This window comes from Plectropomus leopardus, chromosome 1 (genome assembly GCF_008729295.1).
Source record: "Plectropomus leopardus isolate mb chromosome 1, YSFRI_Pleo_2.0, whole genome shotgun sequence".
Taxonomy (NCBI): Eukaryota; Metazoa; Chordata; class Actinopteri; order Perciformes; family Serranidae; genus Plectropomus; species Plectropomus leopardus.
In genome coordinates, this window is record NC_056463.1 from 22,065,239 (window position 1) to 22,081,888 (window position 16,650).

A 16,650-nucleotide genomic window follows, 5' to 3' on the forward strand; every position below is an offset into this window, starting at 1 on the left:
CAAACACTCTCACTGTAAGTGAATAAAATAACAGAATAAATAAATAAATGGCATAAATAAAAAACACGAGGAAACAGAAATAGAAGGGCCAATACATTATAATTAGGATTGAGCTAATTATCCTGAAGGATGACCAAAGAGTGTATTATCTACAGAGAGCAGCGTGTTTACAGTGGGGTTATGACTTTATGTAGCTGCACAAAGCAGCTCTGTTCACAGCAGAGAGGAATCTTGACCTCAAGCTATGATGATCAAAATCATCCATATGACCAAAAAGCATGTCTCCATGACCTCAGGGATGGACACTCTGGGATGGATATAAAATTATGGAGGCCATTATGTACCACAATTTTCAGTTTATTTCAAGGGGTCATTTACTGTGTGTTTGTATTGAAGATACAGCATGGCAGACAAATTGACAGACTGGTGTAAATGTATGGACAAACCATACTGTATTTTCTGTATTCAGCTGGTATAAATGTTTAGGTGTTTAGGTCAGGGACGTCATCCTATTTGATGCAGTTGTGCAGTTACACCTACCTCCTTGAGGGCCTTCTTTTCTTTTCTTTTTCTTTTTTGATCACTACGAGGACATTCAATAGGCCATGGCATTATATTATCATGTCATAGAGTCCTTGGGATACGCAGAATGTACAGCAACTATGCTTTGAAATTTTTGGAGTGGATTATAATATACAGGAGTAATCTGCAGTAGTATTTTGATAATTCTTGCAATAATATAGGCCCTAGTAATCATAATTCCTATTGGGTCATGTTTTCATGTGTCAAACCTGTCTTGTCTGTGCCTAGCAGGAAACTCCAGTTTACAAGAACCAGCAGGAAACTTCACAGTTTACAAGAACCAGTTTGGAACTGATGCTTCTATACCTTTTTTAAAAGTCACATTTGTGTATAGTCTGCTACTATTTGATTTTAATTCACAGAAGTGTAGTTTTCACAAGCATTTAGGCCTCCGATATCCTCCCGGTTGCCATACACCTTTTGTCCTCTGGGGTCAAAATGACCCCGCCTGGTTGACTGTTATTTAAAGCATATTGTATAAATTGTCAATCAATTCTGTGTTACACCTTTAGTCTTACTTCAGTCCACACATTCATTGCCGCACACTTTCCCCTTCTTTTTGGAAATAAGGGCCAACAGACCTTGTTTACCACATAAGTATTAACAAGTATATTTTGACAGCAAAGGATTTCATTTGGGGTCAGAATGACCCCAAGGGCAACACGAGGGTTAAGTATTTGCAAAAGTCTCACAAAATCATCTCTTTAATTGATTTTCTTGTTAAGGCGTGTCTGAAAATGTGATAGAGTAACACCCTCTGAGTACCCTGATAGTAGACTATGATGTTAAATTTTGATTTTTATCATCAGTACAATCTCTGATCTAACCTTACCTAAATCAGATGTTATTATTTGTTGTTCGGGGGGCTAGCTACAATGGATTTAAAAGAAAAGAAAAGCCCAACATGACGTGTATCTTATTGAAGATGATGCTTTTTCATCTCTGAGGAAATGACTTGGAAGTTCTCCAATATTTCATAGAAAAGGAAATGGGTCTTATTTCAAAGTAAAAGCTTAAGACCACGTAGCTTAATACGCTACATTTAAACGAGAGACAGAGAATTGTGTGTGCGCGTGTGTGCGTGTGTTTTATTAAATAGAGATAACTGACTAAAAGTATTCATATATTCCGTGTATCAATCACACAATGCTACCGAGTGGTAGATAGTAAGATTTTTATTTTGACAATATTAACCGGAAATTGACGTTATATGTCTTGACGCTTGATAGCCTTGTGATGTGATGTTGCTGGTGACAAAATAACACGGGGAGAACCGTTCATTTCAAACAAAAGCGTCGACTATTTAATACATTTTACAGCTGTCGAGTCCTTAATGATAAACAAGGTCGACAACGGGGTAAGCTTCTGACCGGACCGATCCGTTAAATTAGGTAGCATTAGCATCCAAGCTGTTTTGTTTTTAAAGCTAGTTAGCTAGCTAACGTTAGCTGTGTGTTGACATTTGTGCAGTGATGTTTATGTACCATTTTTATGTTGGTAGCAGGATTTGATTGATTCTGTTATATATCCCACATGTTGAACACTTAATATTCATAAAAGGTTAACTCTTTATCGGAGAGGACTGTCAGCAACAGCTCTAATTGGTTACAGTCGGTGAGTTGAGGCTTCAAACTGTAACGTTTCCCAGGCTTTCCAGTGCTTTCTTTTTTCGGCCGCATGTACTGACCTCGATTATAAAATTTACTATAGAAATAAATTATTCATAGTGAATTAAATGATTGGTCATTATGTAGAAATTACTTCCTGCCTGCAGCCTGTAAGTGACAGTGTTGTTATTGTTTGTCCAGAGCACATGGATTTTCATAGCAGTACCGAGATTTTAATTTTATGCCACTGTTATTATCACGCATCCTCAAAACACGAGCATACTGTTTAATTTCACATACCAAAGCTTTCTGGGGTTAAAGAACAGGAAACAGGATCAGGAAAAAGTTAATGGTGAGATATATGGAGGACTGAAACTGTCAAGATAAAAATTAAATAAATGAAAATGCCAATATTTATTTAATTTCCCATTTAATTTTCCATTTTATTCATTTTCATATTTACTTGCTTATTTATTTACGTATTATTTCCCACTTTGCGTAGAAATTTGTTTAATTTCCCACTTTTATTTTCCATTTTCCACATTTATTTATTCGTGTTTAAATGTATTTATTTAATTATTAATGCATTATTTTCCCTATTTGCCTCCCGCTCCATTTATTTCCTTAAACATATTTACCTCCCTTTTTCCTTTTCCATCTACATCTCCACATGCATTTCCATCTCCTTACACAACTGAGGGGGGCTGGCCTATGTGCCATGGGGGTGTCAGCTTTTCGCCCCCGCAGGTGGAGAAGGTACAAGAGAGGTAAATACGTTTGAGGAAATAAATGGAGGGGAGGCAAATAGGGAAAATAATACATAAATAAATGCATAAATAAGTACAAAAGTAAGTAAATAAATAAAAAATGAATAAATAAATATGTAAAATGGAAAATAGAATGGGAAATTAAATAGATAGGGGAATATATATACCAAGTGGGAAATAATACACAAATAAGTAAGTAGGTGAATATGAAAATGAATAAACTTATTAATAAAATGGAAAATGAAATGTGAAATTAAATAAATATTGTCATTTGTGGAGTTTTCATTTATTTATTGACACATTTATTTATTTTTGGTTTTGTTAGGTTCATTCCTCCATCGAGATATTCACTTCAGGTTCGAGGTTTTCTGTTGCCTTTTATCCACCTCAGATCTACTGCAGACTGATACGTATTGATAGCACTTTAAGAGGCTCCTATTTCTTGTTGAAGTTACGGGTACCATGGGTAGTGTCCTCGTCATGATATTGTTGTTTTTAAAAGAGCTGTAGACCAGTGTCTAAAGAGTAACTTTACTCATCAAAGGGTACACTGATCCTGTGAAAACTGTTGTATATTGTCTTCGGTGGCTCTGGTGTGACTTTACAAAGTCTGAGGTACCCTGATGATGACAGCCATGCCCAAATTAACCAACCTCTCAGTTTGACTGTAATGTATTTTCTGTCTAAGATGTAGCCAATGAAATGGAGTATGATGAGAGACTTGCACTTTTCCGCCAAACCCGCCTCAATCCCTTTGATCGCCGAGAGGAGGAAAATGGTCCCCAAGGAGCCAAGACGCCCCCACTGCACGGTAAAGGTCATCACTGGCAAATCATTACACAGTTATCTCAAGTGTAGAGTACGAACTCACATTAAGGTCACTTTAATGTTTGCAGTGCAGTTCAAGAAAAAAAAAAGAAAAGCTTTTTAGGTTCAAGTTTGCGTGTACACTCTAACATATTACTAATGAACCAGAGGCGTAAACATGTAGTGATATGGACTTCATTTATTGGACCTCACTCATGGCACAGTTTTGGTGATTGACATCCTGCGTCATTAGCGCTACTCTGATCCACATGGAAAAATGAAAACAACCTTTATTCTGGTGAATTAACTGATACTGCAATGCACTGCACCTTATGGATTTATTTATTTTCTCTGGTCACAAAGACAGCTGTTGATAAGATTTGAAATGAATCCCTTCCAACTCTTTTCTCAGTGATTTTTGACTTCGGCCAGAGGGTGTGTATGTCTTTTCTACTTTGGCAGACATTCAGTCGTCTTTTCAATGTTCTGTTCTTTTATAATATGACTAACTTGGTAGAATGTGAAAAGAAGCAATAAATTTGGTGTCTTATCAGCCATTGTGTAAAAAAAACAAAAACAAAAGTTCCCTGCCTGTGGTCTGAACTGAGGAGGCGCTGCGGAGGGAGGCATGTTCTGAGATCATAGCTTCTGCTTTCCTAAATGTCATAATTACAAAAGTAGATTTTCTCCCTTTACAGTGCAAAATAAAGTGAGGCTACTATGAGCTTAAATCGTGTCATCTGTATGGAGCAGTGACTCCCTTGTGAATCAATTTTGACAAATGATTCGCCACTAATATTAACACAATTAACATTAACAACATTAACACTTTTCATCTAGTTAAAAGTAGATCCTCACACATTAAAAAATAAACACACTGGACTGTTTTGAGTAACTCAAAGCTTATGTGAAAGGAAGTGAGATGTACACTGGCTGAACCAGAGGAAACCAAAGCATAAGTGTAAGCAGTATTTTAGTAACGCTTCCTGTATTTTAGGATTTGGGAATGAAAGACGTCTTTGTTCGAGTACAGTAATTTTGACAGGCAAGCCTAACACACTGAGCTGATTTCACAGGTGTCGTCCGTGTTTTTCTGCTTTATTATCCTCTAACTTTGCGTTCCTGAGATACTGAATTCACCCAACATGTTTTGTTCTGAGGTGTATGCAGGTAACAACAGCATTTGTTTGCACTTTTTGTGTAAATTTGTTAGAATTTATGATGAGCAAAATAGTGATTTTGTGGGATTTTTGTGTTTGTTTGTTGTTGTTTTTTTTTTTTTTTGAAAAACAAAATGCCAGTCATCATAATTAAAAAAATTTCAGCACTTACAATGATGATTTTGCACAGATTTTATTTGACATACAGACTTGGGTTGACCATGTACCATATATTGTGTCATTTTGTTTTCTCATTTTTCCCTTTTCACATTTTCATGGAGACAAACAAAGCCTCCAAAAACACACTTGCCAAGAATTACATTTCAAATTAAGTAAAGGATTGAGGCTGATCAAATTATGTGAAATGTGTTACTAGATTATAGCTTTATTTTTTTCCATCACTTGAACTTCAGGGCTTTAGGGCTTTTTTTTACAATAGATAATAAATTCATGTGGCCTGTTTAGTAAAAAACTGCTGATGGACAAAGTTATCAAACCGTTGCTTATCATATTGCAGCGATTAGCAGCTCAAGAGCCAGATATCTTTCTCAGGAGTTAATGAAGACCAGAAAACAGAGCCAAAAGAATGAATACAGGACTTGGACTGGTAGAGAAACATATCTCTAAATTAATTTTAAATTAATTTTGCTCCTTGTCTGCTTCATGTGTCAGTAGGTCTGTTAAGAAGTTTGCCTCAATAACTTTACACAGGCATGAGTTAGATGTTGTGTTTCAGGTTGTTCTGCTGTCCCCAAGTGGCCAAAATGCAGTAATGCAGCTCTAAGCAGCTCATGTGGTCACAGACATCTGAGAGCATGAGCTCACTGTTATTTGGCAGCCACTCTTTCATATTATGAAAGTTTAACTCTTAACTTACAGACATTGCAAAGAAATTGCATGTAAGCAATGATGTATAATACAGTTAGTGAAATGTTGTCTTTTCACTTAGCTGTTTAAGTCATGTGACTGATAACCATCAGACTAATTTCATATTTGTCTTTGACAGACTGATACACAAAACATACATTCAGGCATACCAATGATAGCAGCCGTATTAGGACAATGTTAGCACTTTAATGATTTAAAAACACACCATATGAATGATTATGGAACAAAGTAATTGGAAACATGTAGATGCAAATCGGATCACTTCAGAGTACATCCAGCTTTAATGACGCGGGAGGAGTCCATCCCGTCACCTTGTTTGGTTACACATTAGCAGTACTGATAAGACAGTTACAGGATGTGGGATTCCTTCATTTGTCCACTTTGAGCTTCTGTTCGTCTCCTAGACTTCTTGAGTAGTGAGTCAGAGTGTGGGGATTGTCTTGAGTGGCGCTGCAGTCATGTGCGTGAAATTAGAATGCATGACTGAGTGCTCTTACTAGACCGTAGTGTGTTTGCTGACGAGAAGAAAAGTCCTTTATGCCACTCTGCTTTTTTAGAAGCAAGGCCTGAGCTGTTCTCTGGGACCAGGACACACAGTTCAGACCGAACCATGGACCTTGGTCTAGCTGAAGACCACTTCTCAAGGCCAATGGTAAGTAAAGTATTGTTCTTGCAATCTGCCTCAACCCCAAATAGTGTATGGCACTAAATAAAACTGTTTCACGTTATAAACATATTATAAACAGAGCTACCTTTTGTATTTACTGGACATGCTTTTGCCGTTTTAGGGTTCGTTTGTGGCGTCGGATATTGAACAGCTTAAAATGGCCATAGAGGAGTGTAAAAAGCTGATCTTGGAGCTGCCAGAACACTCGGAGAGACAGAAAGACACTGTTGTGAAACTTATCCACCTTCGTCTCAAACTGCAGGAACTTAAGGTTGGAACTAAAGGCCGATTTATAATTCTGTGTTGCATGTAGGTTGTAGCCTACGGCTATGTAGGAATGAATAGAGAAGTTGATAACATAATATTGTTATTGTTGATTCTTGCTCAGAGCATTGGCACGTGTGTACACAAATGTAGAAGTGTATTATTTAGCTTTTGCATTTCTGGAGAGGCATTTCCAGAAACTAGTTCTGCTTTCAAGTGAATTTGAAAAATTGGATTTTGGTTTTCCTGTAGCTCATGCTTGTGGGATGAGACCAGTATCAGAGTGTTTAACAGGAAGATCAGAAGAAATCCTGTTTGGCACATAACAAATAAAGGCTTTCTTTGACTTTCCTTGTGTCAATTTTGGCCTTTTAACCATGGCCCTATATGAGATAAAAGAGAGCAAACATTGCAGAGATTCTTGGAGACTGATAAGGTGAAAAACAAGTTTGTGGAGATCAACAACTTCCCGCAAAAACTTCTCATGTGTCAGTGGCACAGTTTATCTGAGTTTCAACACTCAGATAAACAAATCAGTCATATACTAGTCCAGTTAGATTTTGTGTGCATTTTATCAGAGAATGCTAATGATCATCTGTGTCTTGTTGTAGCTGTGTTTTTGTGTATTTATACTTTCAAAAGCGAGGCCCAGCCTTAGCAGTTTTTATGATGATGATGATGATGATGTTGTTTTTGGTGGGGTCTGTACCAAACAACTGTGTTCCCTTATACCTGGAATATGGTTCATCAGCGAGGGTGTCTCTGTAGCACAACAGTGCCTCATTTATGACGGTGTGTTGTGACACATTTTACTTTTATCAAAAAATTGCAGCTCCTGTGACCTCGATATTTATTGGGCCATATAGAGATTTCCATCATATATAGATTTATATTGTAGCCCTATCGTGGAGCAATTTATTTTCAGGAGCACTTCTCCACTCCTTAACCTCTAGTACACTGATAAAACTGTCAAGGTTGCATGCTGGTAATGTTGCGGGCTGATTACTGTGAATATAATCGAACATTTTCATTAGTTGAAATAGGCTGCACTGTTTGAACGATATCAGTGATGTCTCACATATTTTGCAGTAACGATTGTCTTTTACAACCTTACATTGACTGTGTTCTGCTGTATCAGTGGTCGTGTTGAAGTTTGTTTTTGCACTTTGTTTGCTGAAGGACCCTGAGGAGGATGAGCCTAATCTAAGAGTCCTACTGGAGCATCGCTTTTCCAAGGAAAAGAGCAAGAGTGTGAAACAGACCTGTGACAAGTGTAGCACTATCATCTGGGGCCTTATCCAAACTTGGTATACCTGCACAGGTGAGACACATCAGTGCATCAGTCTGATGTAGCATGGAGCAGGATGTTTTAAGGGCACACAGATCATCGAAAACTCCATGCAAGATCATACTAGCTCTCTCTGAATATAATTTGTATTTATTTTCTCAAAGATTCTGGTCTTCCAGTATGGTATTTCCTCAAAAATGTATGTCTCATCTCACTGTCTCATGTGTTCTCTCAAGGCTCGACATGCGTACTGTCATACTGAAATGTGCTACTATCTCAACCAATCAGAGATAGGGAAAGTCATTTTAAAGGACTGTCCTAAGATTGCCAGTAGAAAACAAATTCTGAGACTGATTTTTTTCTTAGCTTTATTAAATATTTTTACATTTTCATTCTATATTGTCAGGTTTCTATTTCATTTTCTCAGAATTTATTTCATGAATGGTGGATTCAGTGGGAGCATTTTCGTACAGCTCTTTAAATTTGTTAACCAGCCATTCATACTAAACACATCAGGTATAGTGGTAATGTCTGTACATGTCATGTGATTATCCCGTCTTGTTTCAGGTTGCTATTATCGTTGCCATAGTAAGTGTATGAACCTGATCACCAAGCCCTGTGTCAGGTCAAAGGTCAGCCACCAGTCTGAGTATGAGCTCAGCATTTGCCCTGAGATAGGACTAGACCGACAAGACTACCGCTGTGCAGAATGTCGCACTCCTATTTCACTGAGTGAGTACAAATTGACTGTGTTGATTTATATTTTGCTAAAGTTAAACAGAGGATCTGAAAGCAATATGTTGGATAATGCAACTTAAAATTGCTTGATAGACATGTGCGTACAGTTGTAAACAAGGTTATTTTATAGCTATCAAGTAATTGCTGACTAGAAATTACTGAGCTGCAAAAATGGATTTAACATGGAACATAATTTTAAGGAAATCTTTACTCTCTTTTACATATATGAATGCAACATATTTAATCAAGGTGCTTTAAAAATATTTGAGTATAGCTTGTTTTCTTTTGTCATAGTTTGACTGCACTGTGTAATATCAATATCTTGTAGGGGGTGTGCCAACTGAAGCCAGACAGTGTGACTACACTGGACAGTATTACTGCAGCACATGCCACTGGAATGACACCGCCATCGTCCCAGCTCGTGTCATCCATAACTGGGAGTTTGAATCACGCAAGGTACCCATACCAGCCACAACAAAATACACTCCACATGTAAAAGTATCCCTTCTTTTATATTTCAGTGTATGAATCTATTAAAGAATAACTTACTCTAGGTCATACCTCCTTCAGACAGGTGATGAGTGTATGACGTGGGTCTTTTTAAGATGTTTTAGTTACATACTGTATGTTATTTTCTGTCTGTCAGTGTTGAAAGAGACCCAAATCTGCAGCTGTACTCTGTTAAATGTTACTTCTAAACACATGAATTACACAGAATTTTATTACAGAAGCATCAAATAAACTTAAGGGGGCACTCCATCAATTTTACATGTCAAAGTCAATTTGCGAGTTACAAGGAATGCTGCGCAGCCTGATAAAACAGTCTCACTATGTCTTTTCTGGTATTGTCAAGTCAAGAAGAATTACTCAAGGGCATTGGCTTGATGTTGTTTTCACATTAATAACAGCAACTTACATTTACATTTCTAATAGGAATGCCTGCCAGTCAGCATCTGACCCACTTTAAAGTTTATCCCAGGTCAGCTGGAGGGTTGCAGAATCAGATACAGGTTTAATACCTGTGTGTTGGTATGACAGGAATGGTAGTATGGTCAAGTAGCCTTATTCAGCCAGTGAGCGTTCTGACAGCGCGTCTCTTTTCAGGTTTGTCGCTCCTCAATGCGCTACCTGGCCCTGATGATGTCACGACCTGTGCTGAAGCTAAAAGAAATCAACCCGCTGCTATTCAACTTTGTGGAGGAACTGGTGGAGATCAGGGTGGGTAGCTTCACTTTTTCAGCTCTATTGTCCCCCAGAGAAATGACAGCACACACAAATGTAGGCACACAAACTGAAAAAAAACAAAACCACGATACATGATTACATGAACATATCAAGTGACAACAGGAACCCTGGAGTACGCCATCGCTAAACCATCATCATTAGATTCCAGTTGTAAATGGGAAACTAATCGTCAGTTGGGTCATCATGAGCGCTAGTAAATAATACTAATAATAAAACTTTATTTATATAGCACTTTTCAAAAACAAGTAACAAAGTGCTGTATAGTTTAAAATAATAAAAATAAAAATGACAATTAGTACAATCAACTGAATAAAATGAATAATTAAAAGCGATCCCCATACATCATAAAACAATTAAAAGCCCACAGTAACGTAAAAGCTAAATGACAAAAGTGAGTTTTAAGAAGAGATTTCAAAGAAGATACTGAATTTGCCTGCCTGAAATCCTCAGGCAGATTAAAGACCCCACAGAAATCTGTTGAGTTTGAAGATGTTTTCAGTGTAGACAAAAAACAAAATCCACTTTTCAAAATATCTTCACACCTGTGTTCTCGTAGCATCGGGGCAAAGCCAGCTTTTACACCGCAAGCCTTGAGACCGGAAGTAGTCAGCTCCCTGGAACAACCCACAGATTCACTTGATCAGTTATCCACTCGGCCAAATCAGCCAAGCTCACCTGCAGCTTATCACATTCAGGCACCACAGCAGAGCAGAGGAGAGAGGGAGGGATCCACAATACATGTACAGAGAATAAATACACAAATATATCGAAAAAAATGTTCAAACAACCTCAGGGTTTTTGCGGCTGAAACTGCTAGCACATTCAGTGAGATAGGAAATGAACTGTATTGTGTGTGTTTACCTTCACAGAAACTACGTCAAGATATTCTGTTGATGAAACCCTATTTTATCACCTGTAAGGAGGCCATGGAGGCTCGGCTATTACTACAGGTCAGCATCTCTTTACTAAAGTGACTGTGCATGGTGCAGTTGTTACAATATGTACACTGGCATGATTTGATGTGACCAATGAGTAATATGTTACAACAGCACCACCGTGTGGTGAAAGTGGAGAGTTTGAGTTGTATCGCTTAAGATTCCTATTGAAAAACTGGCACAATGCATGTGATGTTAGTCTGTGCAGATACTTTAAACTTGACTTGTCTGTTCTGTTTAGTATCAACTCAAATTTGTTCTATAAATATTCCTCCTAGTATTTCAGAACTTGGCAGCCTTTGCATAAATATCCGTGACATTTTTAAAGGTTTTCCAGTCGACAATAAACACATTTTCATAAATTCTTGTTATTTTTCGTATTTGTGTTCCCCAGTTACAAGATCGGCAGCACTTTGTGGAGAATGATGACATGTACTCACTACAGGATTTAATTGACATCTCCAGCGGCAGACTCAGCTGTTCCCTCACTGAGATCCACACCACATTTGCTAAGCACATCAAACTAGACTGTGAGGTGAGCACATACATACAGAACAAGAACAATTCTATTCACTTCTCGTTTTTAGTAATCTGATTGCTTTTGAATGCATTGTATATATCTTAATCTTGAAGTTTCCTCTATAAGTCAGACTTACTGACAATTGTATTATTTGCTAAAGGAGTAGAAAACATATGACCTTCCTGACCTCTGACTTTCTGTTGCATTTTGTGTGTGCACTGTGTGTATATGTAGCGTTGTCAGGCCAAAGGATTTGTGTGTGAGCTGTGTAAGGAAGGAGACATACTGTTCCCTTTTGACAGTCACACCTCAGTCTGCCATGACTGTTCTGCTGTCTTCCACAGGTTAGTCACCACCAACCCATCAGACTGAAAAATGCGGCAAATTCTGTGATTGTTAGGAATTTAAAATGTAGGTACTAAATATATTAAAGGCTCAGCACTGAAAAAATGTTTCAATCCCTACTTTTGGATTGATCCCAGAGACATCCAGTTGTTGGACTATATCTAGTCTATTATATTATTTATTAAAATACAATCCAGCTGTACACAGAGAAATAATAAAAGCATGAATTAGGTTCCCATTCAATTTACTGTAGAACTACCATTACAATACAGATACCCTGAACTGGACTCTCTAAAAACTCTAAAAAATGTTACATGGAGGCAGTGCCTTGCATCAGAGTATTATGTGCATGATGTTGGTTTTCGTCAGCTGGAGCTGGGTCGTCTTGTCATCTTTTTGGGTAAACTAGTAAAATGGTATCCCACTGCCTGACTGTAACTTCAAACAGAGGTGATTTTTTTGTGGTCATTGATTTATGAAGATACACTTAGATTTTTGCTCCTTGTATTGCTGGCGCCGCTGCGACTAGACACCGACTAGACTTTCCAGCAAAATTCTCAAATTGTCCATCATAATGTTGTTCTTAGAAATCTTTAGCCTACAACTAAACAGACAGACAGGGTTTTGTATTCTAATGTCAATATATTATCTTTCATCAGTAGATGCCTAAATGGACTTACAAGGCAGTGTTTAACTTTCAGTGTATACTGGTGTGGGATCAAATGTACAAATGCAGGGAAAACCTTTATGATATAATGCTGTATACCTTCATACTTGCAAAGCATTTTATTCAGTCTAATTTTCCAAGCTTTAGAAATAAAGCTAGCCTATACTTTGCCACTCAGTCCAACTTCACATTTCCATTATACCAAAAAAAATGTTTGTTCTTCTTTCTAACAAAGGTTCATACAAGTTATCATATAAAGCAGAAACATGCAGACATGGGCTGAAGCAGTTACAGAGCTCACTGAGCCCAGTCGCGTCTTACAAAACCATTTACATGTTGGTGAAGTTTTAAGAGAGTCCCCTTACCCAAACACTGAACTACTTCTTTAAAATGAAAAACAAATGACCCAAATGGAAACCACTAATATGACCTATTGGTGTTTGTTATTTCTTTTTAGAGATTGTTACTATGACAACTCCACAACTTGCCCACGATGTGCGCGGATGACTGACCGAAAGCAGGACGAGGTGCCAGATGTGAAAGATGCGTAAGTCGGGACAGAAACACTTGATGTTACTGGATGTTGCACTTTGCCTCATGTTGTGCTCTAATCGATCAAGAAAGTCTAACAGAAGACTTGCTTTTCGTCTTTGTCCTTGGTTCGTTTTGTGTTTATACTGTAGTGTCTTTATCCTCCTGTGCACTACATAATGAAGCAGGGTGCTTAGAAACCCATCTGGAAATTAATATATATATATTTTTATTCAACTTTTTAATTCATACTGAAATTGGATGTACTGAACACTGTGTATGTGTGTTTGTGTGAGTGATTATTATGTGCATCTACGTGTATAAATGTACAAAATAAATGCCCTATAGAAAAAAGCCAACTCACCAGTAGGTGATAATGCATGTAGCAGTTGTTGTATATTAACTCTTACAAGCCTCAACTGCATTAACCTTTGCTGCCAACTGTGCTGACAACTTAACTTTAAGTTTGCCATATGAGAAAAGGCATACAACTGCAGTTTCAACTAAATCACAATGTTAAATTAACCAGAAATTTGCCTTTTAGCTTCCAGTTGTATGTTTTTATTTCAATAACAAAATCCAGTAAACATGCTGTTAAAAGTTGAGCAAGTGAACTCACACTGAGCCTTCATTTCCAAGCTAAAGTTAATTAGGATCTCAGAGGTCCAGGGTGTAGGATTTAGGGAGATATATTGGCAGAAATTGAATGTAAGTATATTTTCGTTAGCTTATATTTGCCTGAAAATAAGCACTGTTGTGTTTTTGTTCCCTTTACATGAGCAGTTCATATCAACAAAGCGTGGATCCTATTCCATGGGTTCGCAGTGTTGTTTCTACAGTAGCCCAGAACAGACAAATCAAACACTGACTAAATCCTACACACTAGACCTTTAAGTTAGCGTGGCACAACTAAAATACATCATGTTTATTAAATTCACAATAAGAAAATTAGTCAGAAAATCACATAGACTATGTGATTATAACATCACCCTTTTTTTTCCTTTTCACACATTTCCCATCATCAGTCCCAATGCTGTTTATCTCACAGTTCCTGTCCTGAAAGCAGTCTATACTCATCCTTTACTTATGTTACACGCTTATTTTCCTTTCAGAGTCAAAAGTTATTCATCTTTTTAACATGTCATAATGTTTTAAGAAAAATATTTCCAGACTTTAAAGCAACATTTCCTTTGAACATGTCTGCTCTGGGTTTGTTAAATGTCACCTTGATAATATGAGAAACCTATACAATCATTAAAACCATAATCTAAAAAATATAAATACATGTAGCCTACTAGCAATGGGTATATAGTCAAAGCATGTATTTTCTTGTAAGGAGAATTGTTTCACTGCAAAAGAAAAGGAACAAGGACTTAAATGTGCTTTCTTTTTATTCAAAACTGTGAACTATCTTTAGACAGTTTAATCCGTGTATATTCTGGTTCAGTTTAGTGCAGTGTGTAGCAAATATATGTGAATACTCATGAACATTGTGTGCCTAAGAGAGTCAGGTTACATACAGCTGTGATCCAAACGTCTTAATACACTCACCATCATGTTAATGGTTTCAGTCTTACAGTACGTAGAGCACATGTTGTCCAAAGATGACAAAGATGTTACATGACACCTTTGGTAATGTGTAAATGTTGACTTAAAGTATTTGTTTTACAATACTGATTTTTGGCTGTGTTATCGGCATGATGTACTGTATTTTTTTTTTTTTTTCAAACTAATGGACATACATGGTGTTGGTTAAAGCCATACCCTGTTGTAAAACATGTGGAGTAGTGCATGAATTGAATAAAGTAATGAAATGCATTACAACTGCAGTGTTGCATTTAAGTCAAATTCAGCTGTCACCTGTTAATGACATTTAACGCAGTGGACCCCTTATGGATAATAGGACACGCCCTTGTGCTGGTAATATCATTTGGAGTCTGTTGTTACTTTAAACATGCAATCCAAACAATAAATGAAGGCTGAAATAGTTCAGTTAAATTACTAAATGGCACCACAACTAGATTTAATTTTCCCAGAGGGATTAACCCTTTGAAACCTGGAGCAACATCACTTTTCTTGTGTTGTTTTCAGATGCCTTTCAAGTATTAAAACCTTGGTGAGCAAATTGGTGCAAAATTTCAATTAGTAGATTTAGGATTTTTTAAAAAGGTAGGGAAAAAAGAAAAAAGATAGCTACTTGTTATTAAGAGGTGTCCAACCAGCCCACCAAAGGGCTCAGTCTGGCCCACTGGATGACTTTGCACACCTAATATTTACATACTAATAAAGGCCAAGACGTGTCAGGTTTTAGAAGCAAGTTAGTGATGAGCCTTCTCCATGTAAAACGCAGCTTCAGAGGCTTTTCCACACTCACCAGAATACAGTTCTCTGAGAAAACAATGAATACTTATTGTGGTCATATTTAAACAGATTTACACATATTTAACAGTGTGCAAAATACTCAGCTTCAGTACAGAAGAATCTTTATCAGACTTACATCTCAAAATAATGTTGGATGAATCCTTTTACTAAGGCACTGCCAAAGATTTGCTGGTTTGTAAGGCAAGGGAAAACTTAACATGCTTTCTCAACAGCTTCCTCTTTAGTTTGGTGTGACGATGCACCATTAGTGGAAATGTATGAAAAATGCACATGTAATGACAGTGATTAGACTGTAGACTGAACGTGGAGAAAATGAGACATATTGTGGAAAAACGCTCAGTTTTAAAGATATCTCAAGCTGTTCATCATCTGTTATAAATGGATGAACATTTTCACAGTGTACTTATGTACAGTTAAAGAAAGGGAAACATTTGGATGTGTACGTATTTATAGGTTATTATATAATTGTTTTACTGCTCTGACCCACTTGAAATCAAATTGGGCTGTATGTGGCCATGACTTTTAATGCGACTGACACTTCTAGGTTATAGAGTCAGATAGTGGGCTGTGTTAACATTTGGATCCGACACACCCACCTACTTTGGCTCCATGAGGGAAGCACATGTGTGAACATGAGGAGCGATCGGGGACTTGGGTTTCTGCCAATCAGGCAAAGTACAGTATGTCTTCTGTAACTGAACCCAAATTTAAATCCAACCATAGTATTAGAATTCAAAATATAGCATATATATGTTAATAGTATCACCACAATAAACAAGAATTCTGGTCTCAAACAGACTGATACATGCAAATGTGTGCAACACGGTGTGCACGACTTTGCTGGATGAGCAGAGAATAAAACCAGTGAACCCACCTATCGGGCTCTTGAAAAAAAAACTGTCACAGGCTTTTTATAGAATTCAACTCTCAAGCTTTGTACCACACCAACATATTCCTGTAGTGTTTTACCTTGCAGGGGTTCTTGCCGTACATGATTTAATCCTAAAAGTGTTTATATAAACAATTTGCCTGCCGCACTACATCAATCATGCATGTCCAAAGTCCAGCCCGGGGGCCCTCTGACCTATTTGAAATGGCCCTCAGCTTGTTCTTCAAAATATATGTGGTCCAACACATCATTGGTGAATAAAGCCAGATCACTTTGCATTTTTACCATTCACTTCATGACGGCAGGACTATCACAGTTTCTAGACATGCACCAACTAGGAACTATGTAGACTGAACTAATGTGTTTTC

The 16,650-nt window shown here is 37.4% G+C and overlaps 1 protein-coding gene across 3 annotated transcripts; it reads left to right on the top strand.

The window, feature by feature from the left end:
* Nucleotides 1-1,811: 1,811 nt before the first annotated feature.
* Nucleotides 1,812-14,829, top strand: def8 (differentially expressed in FDCP 8 homolog). Of its 3 annotated transcripts, XM_042500772.1 has the most exons (12): nucleotides 1,812-1,939; nucleotides 3,645-3,767; nucleotides 6,369-6,463; nucleotides 6,600-6,749; nucleotides 7,922-8,063; nucleotides 8,598-8,762; nucleotides 9,097-9,224; nucleotides 9,873-9,986; nucleotides 10,883-10,963; nucleotides 11,343-11,483; nucleotides 11,703-11,812; nucleotides 12,938-14,829. In XM_042500772.1, exons 2-12 carry the CDS (start codon nucleotides 3,659-3,661, stop codon nucleotides 13,029-13,031), a joined length of 1,329 nt encoding a protein of 442 aa, XP_042356706.1. In that variant the 5' UTR covers nucleotides 1,812-1,939; nucleotides 3,645-3,658; the 3' UTR covers nucleotides 13,032-14,829. The 3 variants fall into 3 exon arrangements, with proteins under 3 accessions (XP_042356706.1, XP_042356860.1, XP_042356782.1); XM_042500926.1 differs by lacking the exon at nucleotides 11,703-11,812 and having other exon boundaries at nucleotides 12,938-13,041; XM_042500848.1 differs by lacking the exons at nucleotides 1,812-1,939; nucleotides 3,645-3,767 and adding an exon at nucleotides 4,690-4,933.
* Nucleotides 14,830-16,650: the final 1,821 nt, after the last annotated feature.

Coding starts and splice junctions, on each gene's coding strand:
- def8 (XM_042500772.1), top strand. CDS start 3,659: ATGGAGTATGATGAGAGACTTGCACTTTTCCGCCAAACCCGCCTCAAT. Junction 6,464..6,599: donor ACCACTTCTCAAGGCCAATG/GTAAGTAAAGTA, acceptor TTGCCGTTTTAG/GGTTCGTTTGTGGCGTCGGA. Junction 9,225..9,872: donor GGGAGTTTGAATCACGCAAG/GTACCCATACCA, acceptor GTCTCTTTTCAG/GTTTGTCGCTCCTCAATGCG.